This window comes from Vidua macroura, chromosome 10 (genome assembly GCF_024509145.1).
Source record: "Vidua macroura isolate BioBank_ID:100142 chromosome 10, ASM2450914v1, whole genome shotgun sequence".
Lineage (NCBI taxonomy): Eukaryota > Metazoa > Chordata > Aves > Passeriformes > Viduidae > Vidua > Vidua macroura.
The window spans coordinates 20,916,167-20,933,047 of record NC_071580.1 but is presented as its reverse complement, the minus strand read 5'-3'; the positions used below and the strand labels follow the sequence as shown (position 1 = coordinate 20,933,047).

General features: G+C 48.5%; 1 protein-coding gene across 2 annotated transcripts; it reads left to right on the top strand.

Annotated features, from left to right (window-relative positions):
- The first annotated feature begins 1,193 nt into the window (after positions 1-1,193).
- On the top strand, positions 1,194-16,626 carry CLDN18 (claudin 18). Of its 2 annotated transcripts, none has more exons than XM_053986547.1 (5): positions 1,194-1,413; positions 13,365-13,529; positions 15,039-15,144; positions 15,495-15,605; positions 16,449-16,626. In XM_053986547.1, exons 1-5 carry the CDS (start codon positions 1,194-1,196, stop codon positions 16,624-16,626), a joined length of 780 nt encoding a protein of 259 aa, XP_053842522.1. The 2 variants fall into 2 exon arrangements, with proteins under 2 accessions (XP_053842522.1, XP_053842521.1); XM_053986546.1 differs by lacking the exon at positions 1,194-1,413 and adding an exon at positions 9,197-9,416.
- The last annotated feature ends 255 nt before the right edge of the window (positions 16,627-16,881 follow it).

The window sequence follows — 16,881 nt, the reverse complement described above, 5'->3', positions numbered from 1 at the left end:
CCATTGAACTCCACTTCTCCTGGAGCCCTCCCTCCTTGACCCCTCCAAACGCTCTGTGTATCTGGCACTGCTGAAACAGGGCTCCTCATCTCCTCTTCTCCTGCACATCCCTTGTTCCTCTCCAACCACAGACGGGTTGGTACCTGTGGGAAACTGGGCTAGGAAGGAAGCGGTGAGGGATGGAGCAGAATGGGCAAACAAGGCATTACCCCACAAAGGTATTTTCTGCAATAAGGCCAGGTCTCTTAGGGTGCTCTGGTCTTATAGCAGGTCTTAGATGGCTCTGCCATCCTCCTTTGTCCATGGAAACAAGTCCAAATTCCTATTTGGATGAGTGGTATAAAACAATAATAAATGAGGATATGCAGCTTTGTCTGTTTTCCCCTTGGTCCTCCCACAACAAACTGCAGGTTCACACCTTTCACTCTTCAGCAAGTGCTGCCTTTCCTGTGGTCTCCCAGCCCAAGCTTCCTGAGGTGTGCCCAAACACCCATTGCTACAAGATTCCCTTTTTTATACATTAACCTTGGCTTAAATGTTTTGGTTGAGCCAGATGGAGCCATGCTAATAAATCATGGAATCATTTAGGTTGGAAAAGCCCTCTAAGATCATCAAGGCCAGCTGTTCCCTTAGCACTCCCAGGTCAGTCATGTCCCCAAGTGCCACATCCACACATCTGTGAAATCCTACCAGGGACGGGGACTCCTCACTTCCCTGGGCAACACTTGGCAACCCATTCCATGAAGGATTTTTTTCTAATATCCAATCTGAACCTCTCCACTTGGCTCAAAAGCGTCATCCTTGCCAGGAAAGGATTAGGTTCTCCATAATTTTTATGTTTCGTCTGATTTAAGCCCCTCTGTGCTTGGTCTCCTGAGGTGCCCTGGTGTTCCTGTGGAAGCTCTCCAGAGGGACCCGCTGGTCCCGTCCGGCCGTGCCTCTGCCTGGAGGGAGAAGGTAAACAGAGAGCGAGCTGGAACAAATGGCTCTTGGTACCGAGCAAGGAAATTATCTCACCGAAACAGATAAAGGCAGGGGGAGGTTTGCATGGTGCACCCAGAGCTCTCTTGACTGCTGGCGTGACGTAGGCAGTGCCTCCAGCTAAAAGTCCCTGGTGCCCTGGCTGCCCGCCCCAGACCCGGCTTGTGGAGGCTTGCGCGCGCCCAGGACGCGGCTCCCGTGCGCCTGGCACCATGTCGGTGACAATCTGCCAGTCCATGGGCTTCGTGGTGTCCGCCCTGGGCATCGGGGGCATCATCGCCTCCACGTGCATGGACCAGTGGAGCACCCAGGACCTGTACAACAACCCGGTGACGGCCGTCTTCAACTACCAGGGCCTCTGGCGCACCTGTGTCCGGGAGAGCTCCGGCTTCACCGAGTGCCGCGGCTACTTCACCATCCTGGGGCTGCCAGGTAGGGCCCGATGGTGCCAGGGAAGAGGTGGGAGGGGGTGGGACACAATCTCTGTGTGAGGAGTGGTGGATTTTCAGTGGGCAGCCCAAATTTCAGCCAAAGAGGATCCCGGGTGCTCACCCTGTTTGGAAAACAGGTCCTTGGAGATACCTCAAGACAAATGCTCTCCCATGGCCAAGCTGAGTTTCAGCAAAACTCGTTATGGGTAATTATGCATCCTGAGGTGTTGTCCAGGCTGCTCACGGCGGAAATTTGTCCTCTGTGCCGTGGGTGGCTCTGGCTCACATTCCTGCCCCAGCTGTGTGGCTGTGTGTGGCTTCCCACCAGAAGCCACTAATAGTCTTGTCACTGGAGAAGATCCTTTCCTAAGAGGATATGTCACAGTTCAGCTCACTGTATTTCTATTTGGGCTAACACCACCAGGCTGGATTTCTCCCTAATTCTCCTTTGGTTCCAGTTTTTTCTGCCACGGGAATAATTCCCGTCCCGGTTGTGCCCAGAGTATCTCGGGGTGCAAACAATTAGGTTACAACAGGATTATCTGGGGTTTCTTCTTGCCTTAATACAGTGAGAAAAAAGGCACTTAGACTCATATACCCATCTGGCCTCTGTGCTTTGATACAGCCAGAATGGAGGGAAGAAACCAATTATATCAGGAAATCACGGCAGAACTTCTGCAAAATGGCATTTCCAAAACACACAGAAAAGGGCATTGTGCACAAAAATTACTTCTCTCAAGAGGAGGCACAAATCAAACCAGTATAACCCAGTGTGGCTGTGGCCTCAGACACCAGCTGGGGAGGTGTTTCATCCCCTGCTGAAGGATGACATCCAAAGAAGGGTGTTTGTGCAGGGCTGGCATTCACACACTGTGCTCCCAGTCAGCAAAGCTGAGCAGCTTCTCCAAGGGAAAACTTAGGAAGCAAAGGGCAGGACAGGTTGGTAAAACCCACTGGGTTAATGGTTGGACTTGATCTTAGAGGTCTTTTCTAACCTTAATGATTCTAGAAAGAGATTAAATTTACCATGTGAGGAGTAAATTGAGGTGTAAAAGCCAAACCCTCCCCACACAGATGCTCCCACAAGACACTGCAGTTCTTCCAGTTCTTGCAGCTCTTCCTCAGTTCTTCTGCTCAAAAAGCTTAAAATCACAAAAACTGACTCTATGAAAGAAGCAATTAACCTTTTCAAGTGTTCAGCTCTGGGAACTACTGTAATCTTTGAAGAAATCAGAATACTTGAGATTTGGAGGGTTTTGTTCTTTCACACCTTTGTCACTGACCTCAGCCCCTACAAAAAAAAAGCAGAAAACTAGGGATGGTTTCTTGGCAATTCTAAAACCTCCAGTCTGGTGTCTGTTGGGTGTGTATTAACATTCTAAAATGGGAATGTTGAGGGGGTGGATTTCCTTCATTAGCAGGATTTTCCTGCATTTAGAGGGGCTGCTGGAAATCAGTGTGTCCATGCCCCTGCCCACAGAAGGGGGTGGAACAAGGTGGTCCCTAAAGTTCCTTCCAACCCAAATCATCCTGGGGTTCTGTGTTTCCGTGATTCCTCAGCTCCATCTCACCAACTTTGTGGATCCCTCCCAGCCACAAACAGAAATGGGCATCCTATCCTAAATATTGGGGTTTCTGATGAAGCCCTCATCTTAGAGTGGAATTCCCACTTGTTTTTGCCAGGTTTATTGCTGTCACCTACAAAAAGGGATATAAAAAAGCCCAAGGAATAAAGGACAGCCATCAAAAATAAAGGTGGTGGATGCCTGAGCCCCCAGAGTTGCTGTCCTCACCCTCAGTGGTGTTGGGGAGATGGCGGGGGCTCAGTGTAAGGGAATATAAATATTTATGTGCTTTGTCCCAAATGATCCTTTTCATGACCAGTGCTATCAGCACTGCCCTACAAATTGAGGTGGAATTTTTCCCTTTCTTTTTAATGAACTGGGCTTGTTCTTCTGTAGTCACCCCCCTCCCTGCTCCCGTTTTTTGCCCTGTTATAGATTGTCTGACACTTCCAGTCTCTGGAGAAGCTGGAGCAAAGCCTCGCGTCCCACTGCTGTGCTTTATGCATTGGCTCTGTCTCCTATGGGCATTTCTTCCCACCCACCACCAGCAAAGGTGGCACCCCAGTCAGAGGAGGGGGAAACGATGCTAAAAATCCTATTAATAATTTGTTCAGATACTATTTAAGTGCATCATCCCCGTGTTTATTTTAAGTGTGTGGCACCTTGATCCCCATGAAACCCCCCTCACAAACTACCCCAGAGTTAATGGTTTGTCAGCATTTCCATTATCAACCCCTATTTATTATCCTGACAATGGCAATTTATATTGGGAACAATAGTGCCAGAGTGAATAAAAATAATAGGACTCTGGCAAAGCAGCGAGGTGACCCGAGCACATCGAGGAAGTTTTGGGTTCTAAGGTTTTTTTCACCTCAATCCCTCGCTCCCACAGCACAGATTAAACTTGCCTTGCCCATCATCTATCTTCAATTTAGTTGTGAATTTTAATTTCAAATAGATGGAGGAAAAATCAAGATAATAGATAGAAATGAGGAATTACCCAGGCAGTTTATGGCTCTGGCTGCTCAGCTATAAACAGTCACTCTCTGGTGAAATGTGGCACTGGAGGACTGGACATATTTGTTCTGATTTTGCTTTCTCCTGTTATTTTTTGCTCCTTGCTTTGGCGTGAGATGGTCTGGAGGACATAGTTGGAAACTGAGCACACAAATAAGGGATAAATAGCAAGAGCTGAGCTGGACAAGGCTGGTAGTTTCACCTTGTGTGGCGATCATGAGGTGATTTCTGCTCAGAGAAGAATTTTGCAGTTTCTCCCAACCTTGCTAAGCTACAATTGCATGGGCAGTGATTTCCCTGGTGTCTGTGTTGGTGTCTTTTTTCCACACCTATTCAGGGAGCCTTCTTCAGCAATTTTTCCGAGGACATTTTTCCTTCAGGTCCAAAGCCCTTTTTACCCTGTCAGAAGGGCTGAGATATCTCTCTGCTGTGGACCAAAGGGTTGTTGGCTTGAAACAGGAGAATATTCTTGCTTTTCCAATAGCAAACTTTGACAGACTGTGAGCAACTTGTTCAACTTCTCCAAATTATAAAAATGCCCATGTTCTTAGAGTGCTCAGAGGGAAAAGAGCCCATGGGAATGCAACCAAAACTGCCCAGATTTTCCATAAATTTCAATTTGGCTGGTGCAGGGTAGCAGCAGTGCATAGATGTTTCCTGAGGAGAATTCATCCATAGGAAGCATCAACATTGTCTTCTCTAGATTTTTCCCTTCTATATCGATGCTCTGACAAAGTTTTCTTTCATTTCATACAACCCACAACCATTTTGTGGCACAACCATAGCAAAAAAAACTGATTTTGGAGACAGGGCAGCCACTGGCCAAGGCGACAGCATCTCTGCTCCCTGGAATTGTTCCATGCCCAAAGTTTGTAAGGATGGGAAGTGCTAATTGCCATGTCATGGTCCTCCACTAGTGATGGCCAGAGCAGAGTCTCTTTCAAGGTCTGTTTGCGGCTTGAAATCCTTTCACCCAGCCAGGTCAGCTCCGAATTTTGAAACATCTGCAGGCAACTGCTGTAACCTGCTGAAAGTCTTTTTAGGTCAAGTTTTGGCTGCAGAAGGATTTAAGTGGTCCAGGTAGGCTGGAGACTTGATATATCCTACCAGGGGAGGAGGTGGCAGGGAGCTGAGTACATGTGTCACATTTGTTATTTTGTGCCTTTAGACCATGAAAGGATAAGAGACAAGGTAAAAAAAATCCTAAGGTATTTGAAATGAGGACCAGAAGAGAAAGGAGCAAGGAGATTTGGGGCTGGGCTACAGCTCATAGATGTGTAGGCAAGTTCAGCCTCATGCACCCCAGGGACCCTCTGAGGTCCCTACTGAGGTCCCTCTTGACTCCCCCCAGTGGTGTGGATCTGAGCTGGGATGGGGTCCTTCCATGACCCACTTATCTAACTGAATTCCAGAAAGGCCATTCAGCCCTTCTTATTGTGGACCACACTCATGAACCCTGAGGGGGTCCCAGCAATGGAGGGGCAGGAGGAGAAGGGTGGGTTTGCTTAGTCTGGGCCTGAGCAGGCTGGGCTGGTGTAAGCAGCTGGCAGGGTGTGAGCAGTGTTTGCAAATTTGAGAGCAAACATGAGCTGGAGGTGATTTTTGTGGGAGAGGCGGCGATAACATTCAGGAGCTGCCTGGGCCCAGGGACCGGTTTTGAGATAACACAGAGTCAACGCCTGGAGAGATAAAGCAACTATGAGCTGGAATAAAGGGGCACAGGGGAGTGGCCACAAAGCCCCCTTCTTTTCCTCATATGGGTAAGCCACCAGGGCTGTCCCAATGCTCAGTGGGAGCCCTGTTTTCTGCTCCTTGGTGAGCTGCAGCCTCATCATTCCCCTTCCTCAGACACAGCTCAGAATTTCCACGTGGATTGGGAAACCCTCTGGCCAAGAATTCAGCTGCTGGAGACAATCCACAGATTGCTTGGAGAGAAACCAATCCTGGCTGTGGTCATCTCCATGGAGTGGCTGGAGATGAGCATCAGGTTGTGGTGAAGATGCTCAGACTTGCTCCACAGCTTTCATCTCACCCATCCCCTTCTTGGGTTGTGCTCTGAGCCAACAGTTCAGATGAAACTCTGAGGGGATCTCCTGTTATATGGGAAAATGGGATGAATGTATTTTTCCACATCATGGGCAGCTCAGAAACAACCATTAAAAATAAGCTTAAAATATGAATATTTGAGAAAGGCAAAGGAAATGTGCTGGGGAAGGGTTGGGAAGGAAACAAGTTCAGATTTTGTCTCCAGAACTCTTCTTCAAGCATCCACTGAGGAAGATGTGGGAGTTTTGAATTCCCACTCTTTCAAGTATGTTCTAGTCAGAGCAGGAGAAATGGCAATGGGATGGCTGGAGGACACTTCAGCCAATACTTTTAGGGATGAGCAAACAGAAGCCCCCCAGACAACAACAATTATTCAAAGATGACAACATGTGGAGTGCTGAGCATGGCTGGGTATTTAACTCTTAACTGAGGACTGCAGCATGACCATCAGCAGCAAAATTCCTTCCTTGGCTCCATTTTTGGGGACACCATATGAGTGGGGTATGTCCAGCCTTGTGTTGGTTTCTCTTCTTTGGAGACATGATTCCATCTGGCCCTGCAAATCAAAGCCAGGCTGGTTCTCCTGGACTTTCCTGCACACCTGAAGATTTTGATGATGTTTTTTGACTGCTCCACCATTGCTCTGGGGTTTTGATGTCCCTGAGTAAGAGCCGTGATGAGAAGCAGCATTTCCATCCACAGGGGAAAATTCCATTCTGAAGTAAAGGTTACTGAGGCGACAGACTGGACATGGGCACATCCAGGGATGGCCCTCTTTCCAACAGGTGTCTTGGGGGGATCAGCAGAGCTTGGGATGTGAAACACTTGAGAAGGAGAAGAAAAGGTCCCTGTTGGTTTGAAGAGCAGCTCCTGCTGCATGCAGCTGGAACCAGCAGCCAGGTTGGAGGAAGGAGTGGTGCGTCCCCTCCCACCAAAGCAAATGTGGATATAGGGATGGAAGGGCCACCACCACTGATATTCCTGCAACCACCCAGATGTCCAACTGAGCAGAAAAAAGCCAATCATTTAAAAGTTGGCAGAGGTGTTTGGGGAAAAAAAAAAGGGTGGAAAAAATATGTTCAGCCATTTAATTCTCCCCCTTTCTTTCCCTTTTCCTCCCCAGGGGTTATTTTTAGCTATGACCAGTCTATGGGTTCGTTTCTCTGTGCACTGTTGCATACACTTGGGAATAGGGGTTATGTCTCAAAGGAATATCGCTCCCTCTGACGTGTTCTGATGAGGTTCAGCCCAGGAAAAGGGATGTGGGCTCTTACCACTAGATGGCCAGAAACAAGGTGAGCCCTGGGGCATGGGAAGGACAGGAGTCATCTTGGAGAGCTGCTGAGGAGCATCAGGGCTTTGATAAAACCAGATTTTCTAGGCTGGGACACAGTTCTGGCTGTGCGACCAGAAAGGATGGGATGGAGAACTGACCACATTTTAGTACTTTTTGTCCTTCTATCTTCCAGGTCCTTCTCATCCCTAGTTGTTGTCTCAGCTTCTAAGTATTCTCCAGCACTGATCTATCACAGACCATTATCCAAAATAAGGAATTTCCTCATCATTCCTTATCATTCACAGAGGATGAGCAGGTCTTTACCACCTCTGGCTCTTGAGGGTTCTCTTTCTTGGTTTTTATTCACTTTATCATTTTGCTGGCAACTGTAGATAGGTCAGAACTGACCCTTCCTGTGATATATAAACTTGCCAAAATGAGTGAAAATTATGACATTTGAATAAAACTGATAGAAGCAAAGACATCTTGTGCCTGACCTGAGAGGGCTGTGATTGCCACCAGACATGGAATTGTGCTCTGGCTGCCCCAGCAGAGCCCCACAAGCCAAGGGATGTCCTGGATGGTTGTTCTCCAGAAGGCAGGAGCAATATCCAGGGTGTAATAACCCCACTGTAGCTCCTCACGGACACAAATAAGCCTTTCCTCTCTTCCTGGTGGTTTCACATGGCTTCACATCCAGGTGCTGCTGTGGATGGTGCCTGTGGTATGGACAGTTTAAAGTAGGAATTTGCTTCTAGGTCAGGACTGAAGTAAATTGTTGGGAGGGAGATGCTGGATGAGAATGGCTGAGTGTAAAGCCTGGAAGGTCCTTGTACCTCACTGACTCCATTGGCAGCGTGGCACAGTGGATTTATGTTACTCCCATGAGCCCAGCCCACATCTCCACTGTGATAATGAATTTCCCACTTTTTACATCCCCCATCCCTTTCCCAGGACCACCCCTCCAGTCAACACGGACAAGCACCCCCTCAGAAAGGCCATTTCCCAGTGCTCCCTGTGCTCTCCTCCCTCCCACATGGGTTTCACTGTGATGGCAGTGGGGATGTGGGTGGGTGGAGAACAGGACTGGAGGAGCTTTTCTGGATTAGTCTGGGGCTCTTGGCTTGGTGCCCTGGGTTGTGCTGTGGTCAGCATCCAGTGGAAGTTCAGTGATGGCCGAGGGCACTGCAAGGAGCAGCCACACCCCTGGGCTGGGCTGGTGGCCCCACAACTCTGACAGAGCCCTGTCTCTCATTGTGCCTCTTGTGAGGACACCTCCACGGGGGACAGATTGTCTGGTGGCATCAACAGAGGGATGGGGAGGTGGTGGCCTGGGGCAGGTGCTGAATTCCCCTGGGGACATGGTCCTTGCCCCGTGACAAGGAAGCAGGAGAGGCCCAATGGGCAGCAAAGGGTTTCAGGGGGTGGCCAAGATTGGTGGGACAGATTGTCTGGTGGCATCAACAGAGGGATGGGGAGGTGGTGGCCTGGGGCAGGTGCTGAATTCCCCTGGGGACATGGTCCTTGCCCCGTGACAAGGAAGCAGGAGAGGCCCAATGGGCAGCAAAGGGTTTCAGGGGGTGGCCAAGCCCCAAGTGGGTTACCCAACACCCGGCAGAGCGTGGCTGCTTAAACGTGGAAGGACAAGCACTTCTAAAGGACAAAAGCGCCTATCTCCAAGCCCTGCCGCCACAAACCTCCCTGGCAGTGAGAGTGAAACTGGACTATCTTGCAAAAACACTTTGAGCAAACAGCGCTCAATGGAAAGCATCTGATAAGAGCAGCTGCACTGCTGGTGGCTCAGGCAAGAGGACTCTGGTGCCCCATTAGGACTGCAGCTCCCTCGGGGCCGTGCCACCTCTGCTCTCTGGGGATGCACCATGTCCACCACCATCTGCCAGGTGATGGGGTTCCTCGTGTCATTGCTGGGCATTGCGGGGAGCATCATGGCCACGGCCATGGACACGTGGAGCACGCAGGACCTGTATGACAACCCGGTCACAGCCGTGTTCCAGTACCAGGGGCTGTGGAGGAGCTGCGTGCGGCAGAGCTCCGGCTTCACGGAGTGTCGGCCGTATTTCACTATCCTTGGGCTGCCAGGTAGGGGCAAAAACACTCCAGGTGTCACCCAGGGGCTCTCCTGGAGCTCTGCACAGTTTTCATCTGAAAGGAGGAGCAGGAATCTTAAAGCACTTTGCGAGGAATAACATTTCCAGTGTGATGTTATGAGTATAAAAATAGGAGTATATTTGTTGTCAAAATGATTTTTGTGGTGGGGGTTACTGGTGGGGGTTACAGCCTGGAGCATGTGTGGGGGATCTCTGGGTGAGCATCATGGGTTCAGCACCACTGCTGGCATAAATCAGCACAGCTCCACTGAGGTGAGGAGAGCGAGGCTGTTTAACCCTCTAGGTATTGTCCCTTGGAATGGAAACACAAGGAAAAGGGCTGTATGCAATTGTGTTGTGTCATAGGATAATGGAAATAATCGCAATGTATATGGAAATAATTGAAATGTACTGTTTTTCCAAAGATAGAACTGGAATGGGAGAAATCTGCCCATGAGAGGCGCGGGTAGGAAGGGCACAAAGGGGAAAGGTGTGTTCAGTCACTGCCCATCAGCTGGGCAGTGTTAGTACCTACAGAAGCAGAGTGCAGAGGCGTATGGCTGTCCTGCTTGCTTGCTAATGTTCCCAAAAGAGAGGTTTTTCCTACCCCACTGCGTGTGAGAGTATTGCAGTGCTCTCAGCCCATCAGTAAATTTGGCCCTGGGAGTGTTTTCACTCCTGGTGCATAATCACAAAAAGGTCCAAGCAAGCCCCTCTGTGCATGGGCCTTCTGCAACAGTTGATCCTAGTGTGATGTGGGTTCCAGTCCTGTATCCTCAGGGATGCCATCCTCAGGGATGCCCTCAAGCTTCACTGAGGACCTGTGACTCTCTGAGGGGTGCCATGGAATAAATGTGTCTCTGTGTACCCAGCTTCAGGATTGCCAGGTAAATTCCTTCCCATTTGGAAGAGCAAACCTGATATTTAGAGTCATCTCTCCCGTGGGAATATTTCTTTTAAAGACTAAAATTTAGATTTATCCAACTATCTCTACAAAACGTTGACCACTATCTCTTCATAATGCCACAGGCAGGTGATTGTGTTTTAAATGAGCCATAAGAAAATGGGAACCATCATTTTGATGTCAATTTATCCCAATCAGGATTTTACTTTTTCAGTTATTTTTAAGTAATATGGCAATGAAGAAATGCGCAAAGCACTTGCAGACAATTTCTGTCGTTAGAGATATCCTGTCAGCATTATCTTTATGAATCCAATTAATTGTTAAATTCCTTCAAACATACAGAAAAAAATGTCCCTGCTGGAATTTGCTTAACTTAAACACCTGCTGGAATGTACTTAATTTTCCTAAAATTTCTATATCCCATCAATTTTTACTGGTCATAAAGTCAGATTCCACCTTTTTATTACGTATTAGCAACAGAAATGCAGGTATGGTCATTTAAATTACTTGAAGTTGTTTTACCTCACTCACCTCCTACCACTCACATGGGGGAGGAAGATGACTATCCAGTTTCCTTTACCTCTGGAAAACAGGCATGCAGGCAGTGGTTTCACATCACTGGTATTTATTTTGGTGGAGAAGCTGTTTCTGTTGGTGCTTTTGCTATTCCCTTGTTATGGAACACCAGCCCTTGTATGGAAGCCAGGTTATCCTCTCTCACGCAAAAGGTGTGTGTGAAAGGCAGGTTTTGTAACTCCAGGGCTGTTTGCTTCCTACTGCTCCTGATACCACTTTTCCTTAGTCTCCCACTTTGTTTGTCTAAGCCCTTCCACTCCTTCCTCCAAGCAGAGGTCATTCACCTTTGGAAAAACAGCTCTTTTCAAAGGACTTTCAATGGATGCCAAAATTCCCTTGAAACTGCAGCGCTGCCTTTCCAAACAGCTCCCACTTCAAGTCCCATGAGCCAAGTGGAGAGGTCTTCGTGCCACAGCAGAAACAACTTCTTTCTCCTTTCCATCTCTTAGTCGAAATGGTGCAGAACTCTGTCTCATGGGGGCAGGAATGGCTGCTGATGGTTATCCGACATTTTTTCTGTCATGTCCTGCTGTGCTCCTCTCCCTCCCCTTTCCAACAGCTCCTTTCGACGGAGATTCACAACAGTGCTCCAGCAAAATTGGAGCATCCTTGGCTACTTGGCTTGGCCCTGCCTGTTGTGTCCTTCCATAGGCACTCAAAGCACTGGGAACATCTCTCCTGAGAACCAACAAACTCCCTGTGGGATCTTTGTTTTGGGTCACTGCTTGACGGGTTGAAAGCACCCCAGTGAACCTGCAGGACACACCCAGGAATGAAGCACTGTCTTGGGAACAAGGAGCTTCCACCATGATCCATGGTCTTGAATTATCAGCCTTTCTTGCCTGCCCTGAAACAAAAGCGTTTGCAAAGAAACTTTGGTTGATGCAAAGACAAACGAAGATTGAAATTTCCTCCTCTTTCTGCTTCCCATCAGGTGCTGCGGAACAACCTCTGAGGGCTGATAAGCCGTATCCGCCATTCCCTGATGGATCATAACTAATGAGCTCCTACCTGGGGGCTGATGAATGGGAGATTGAAAACCCCCGGCTCGTTAGCACTCGTTATCAGCTGATAAGGGCAAATTGAGTCATAAGAGCTGAGGCAGTGGGACTGCTGGATGGGAGAAGGTGGTGTATTCCTGGCCTGGGGAATGGCAGCCTGCCCGCTTCTGTGTGCACCACGGTGCCAGCGCAGTTCTGCTCCGCTTCCTGACACCCCACAGGGCAGGAGAGCCACCCAGGCACCCAGCACCCTCCTGGGAAGGGTTTACAGACCCTGCTCCCAACCTGTGCAAGGGCTCTGTGCTCTCCTGCACCCTTGGGCACGTGGTCACCCAGCAAAGGGGAGCCAGACAGGGCAGAGAAGTCCCTGAGGCTGTGGAATGTGTTTTCCACCTGTTTCACTCCATCATGAGCCCACTTTCTCTTCCCTGAAGAGGGGAAATCATGCTTGGGGAGCACCAAAGCCAGACCCAGGGCTGTGGGAGCGTGTGGCAGGGTTAGGAGAGGCTGCAAAGTGTCCCAAACAGCCCTTGAAATACTTCCCAGCACCCCTTCCAGGGCTCTGCCGCCTTCCTGTCTCTGCCAGGGACTCGTGCACAAGTAGGGAGGGGAAGTGTCTGGAAAAAGAAGGTATATGTGCTACCTTATTAGAGAATCACCTTGGTATTCAAGTACTCTTTCCTCCACCACTTCTCCAGTTTTAAAGGTGCAAGGTTCCCTTTACTTCTCCTTTTACTTTTCTACTCCACCCAAGAGAAGTCTGAAAGGTTTTTGCCTCCTTCAGGCCTCAGCTCCCATGGGCATGACCCACCAGCATTCCCAGCTCATGGCATACTGCTGCACAAATTCAGGATGGAGTATTTGGATGTTTTATTCATGAACATGGACAGATTTATCCAGGACTGATGTTCCAAACAACCCTGGGAAGGATGTGGTGAGGGAGATGGTTACCAAAGCTTTGATTCTCTCTCCTTCTCTCTGTGTAAAATTTGTCAAGGTGATTTTCCTCTTTTCCACGTGCTTTACTGGGAAGCAGGAATATGCAGAACTGCATTTTGAGTCATGCAGTAGTTGGAAATATCCTGGATAGGTGGGTGGAGCTGTCTGCTTCCATTGCTGACTGGGGAGGAAAGAAGGGCCCTTTCTCAACCACTGTGGTTATGGAACAATCCATGCTTATCCCAGCTCCTCACTAGCTCTTCTCCATGAATTTCACAACTTCTGCTATTGAACATTTCTAAAAAAATGCTGCCTAAACCATCACATTCTTTGGGAAGTTAAGTCAAACAGCCTCACTTCCAGAGGTGCCCCAGATAATATGGAGCAGATCCAGTGCCCATTTTCCAAGGTTTTCTGCTTTAATATTTCTATTATCAGACAGAGGCAATCTTTGAAAATCCCCCAGACTGACAAATCCCATTTCAGCCACTCAGCGAGGCTCTTGCTGTTTGTTTTGCAGCGATGTTCCAGGCTGTGAGGGCCCTCATGATCGTGGGGATTGTCCTGGGAATCCTTGGCCTCCTCGTGTGCATTTTTGCTCTGAAATGCATCCGGATTGGGAGCATGGAGGATACTGCCAAAGCCAACATGACCCTGACCTCTGGCATCATGTTCATCATTGCTGGTAAGTGGGAACTGTCGTGTCTTCCACATGGAAGGCTTTGCATTTCCCTGGAATTGGGAACTGGGCAAGTCTTGGTGTATTTCTGAAGTTATTGGCATTGTCCTTCAGCCTGATTTCCTGGGGTCAAGTGGTTTTTACCTTTGATTAGGGAACAAAAATATCTCTGGAAACCAGAAGTTTATATGGACAAAACATGGAAGGCTGAAAAAACATCCCACAGATGGAAAAGGAAGTATATATCTTGATTTGTTTTATATATGTTGTTGCCATATATTATTATAGCCTTTATTTATATCGAATATTTTTTTCAGTTTCAGGCTTTATCCATTATAATTTTAGGAAGATGCCTGGGGTTGTTGTAGCCTGGTTTGTAGGTTTTAAATACCAGCCTGCAAGGCTTCAGGAATGCCCAGCTTCCTCAAAAGTGCAAAAGCTTAATACATTACTTACATGTTTTCCTACATTATTTTTGAGATAAGAGTCAAATGAAATCTATATCCTAACAAAGAGAAGGAGAATGTCCCTATTTAAAATCCCTCAAACCCCAATACTTAACTTTTGCTGGGATATGAGACATTCAACACAACTTCAAAAAGTATAAGCTGGAAAGAGGAAACCACCTTCTGCCATACAGCTTTAATTTTGTATTTTACATCTATCATTTTAGACTCATGGAGTGGGTTGGGTTGGAAGGACCTTAAAAATCATCCAGTTCCACCACTGCCATGGGCAGGGACACCTCCCACTGGACCAGGGCTCCAAGCCCCATCCAGCCTGGCCTTGGACACTGTGGAAGGAAGAGCAAAGCAAAACTGTCATGTGAAGGTTTTTTGCCAAAAGTTCTGGACTTCAGCTCTTCTGGACACTCCAGCTCCTACCTATCCTTGGTCTTTAAGGTCCCTTCCAACCCAAATCAGTCTGTGATTCCATGTTCAAGTGTTCTGTGAATTCCTCTGCTGAGGAAAACCAAAGGTTGGCATTGCTGCCAGGATTGTCAGGGATGGCTGTCCCAGACACCCCCTGTTTGGATGAATGGAAGGAGTTCCCTCCTCCTGGGGCTGGTCTTCCACATCTGGTGATAAACAGGCTGTGAACCAAAGACATCTCCTCCTTCATGTGACAGAGAGTGTGTTTTCCCATTAAAAACATCTGTCAGGGAATTTTTGGTCCATGTTTTTTGCTGTAAAACAAATGTTTAAAATGAACTACTGGGTGTTTTGTACAATGACCTGTTTGTTAAAACTCATTTGTGTGACAAAACACACCAGGAGAAAGATTCCTGCTGGTCTGACTTGGGAGTGTGTTGTGCAATATTGTATTCCCGATGTTGCATTTTAAATGCAAGGAAAACCTGGAAGAAAAGTGTAACACATTGTGGGTCCCCCTTTGTGCTGAAGGCCACAGAGCAGTGTCTCACCCACCTTTCCAGAGGTGTGAGATGCTTCCCTGAGGCTCCAGGTGACTTCTTGCACTGTGTGGCTCTCAGTCTGTCCTTCTGTCCCCTCTCAGGCCTGTGTGCCATCACTGGGGTGTCCGTGTTTGCCAACATGCTGGTCACAAACTTCTGGATGTCCACCACCAACATGTACCAGGGAATGCAGAACGTCCAGAACAGGTGGGTGCTCAGCTGGCTCTGCATGCTACACCGTGGAAATCTCCCTCAGAGCTACTGCTGAAGGATTGGCAAACTCTGGGAGTATGTTGGGATGGTTGCAGGATTATTCTTAGGAGATAGAGTCTGGGCTGGAGACAAGAAAATGGGCTGGGATGTCTCTATTCTTACAGCTCAAGAATGAGATAGGGAGGTTATTGTGGTTCAGACGGCAGGTGGGACTTCTGGGGACTTCTGGGGACTTCTGGGTACAACTGCAGGGCCAGAGGGAGTGTTCTGTGCCAGTGTCCAGTGTGTCTGGGCAGCAGCAGACAGGACCTGTCACACCCTAACCAGCCACGCCTGTTTTGCAGGTACACCTTTGGCTCTGCCCTCTTTGTCGGATGGGTGGCAGGGGGCCTGGCCCTCGTGGGAGGCATCATGATGTGCCTTGCTTGCAAAGGGCTCGTCCCAGAAGAATCCCGGTAAGCTGAGCTGGGTGGACATGGGTAGGTATTGCAGGAAACCTGGGTGCCCAGATGTCCCACAGCTGGCCCAGGATGTGTGGATGTGTGACACCCCCGTCACGATAGTTCTCCTGGTGATGGAAACACAGAGTCCTTTAGTCTGGAAAAGCCCTTTAAGATCAGAGTCCAGCCATTAATTCAGCACTGCCAAGGCCACCAGTACCTGAAGTCCAAGATTAGTGAGCTGCCCACCGTGGGTCCAAAGTGAGCATTTGCCCTCCCTGACCCTGTGACTCACACTCGAACAGAGAGGACATGAGAACCAACCTCAAAATGTGACATTTGCACTGTGCTGGTAGATTCAGGCCCATGAATTGCAGGTTGCACAGCAGATTATTAGCAGGGGTAGATTGCATCAGCTGAGCCATGATTTACATGGAATTGTAGAATTCCAGAGTGGTTTGGGTTGGGAGGGACCTAAAGCCCTTTGCATTCCATAGGTCGGGTAGATCCTGGTAGACACCTTCCATAGACCAGGTAGATCCAAGCCTTGTCCAACCTGGCTTGGAACACTTCCAGGGATGGTGTAACATCACTAGGAATTTGTACCCCAAAATATCCAGTTATTGCAGGGGGGGTCCATCACTCCACAAATGGTTTACTTAAGGGAAAGAAAATACAAGTTTATGAAAGAATCTGAAAGGGACTTGTGGCTTTCCATGGATGGTGGGCTGAGCTCTCTGAGTGCCTCCAAGTGATGACACAGCACAGAGTTCCCTAAAACCCACCATGAGCACAGGGTGCAGTGTTGGGCAGTCACAGCCCCTGCAGAGGCTGATGTTCCTCTTGTGTCTCTTGCAGCTACAAAGCCGTGTCCTACAACGCCTCGGGCCGGAACATCTCCTACAGGACGGGGCCCTACAAGGTTGGCTCAGGGTATGAAGCTGACCCAAAGACCAGGAAGGGTGTGGGATATGAAGAAGCTCCTCGAAGTGAGGATGGGAGACGCCCATACCCTTCAAAATACGACTATGTCTAGCAGACCTTCTGGCCTTGAGTTGTGCTATCAGAGATTTTTAACTTCACAAGCAAAAAGTGCAGCAAAGCAAGCAGTCTGTAAATAGGATTGTGTTTTCAAGTAGGTTTTCTCTACTCTGAGGTTGCATCTTTGTTGTGAACATCAGTTTTACTCGACTGCCCTTTAGTATTAACAGCACCAGGAGGTCTGTGACCAAAGTAATGCTTTGTGGTGCTCTCAGAGTAGAATACTTTGCTCCTATTTTCTGTATAAACT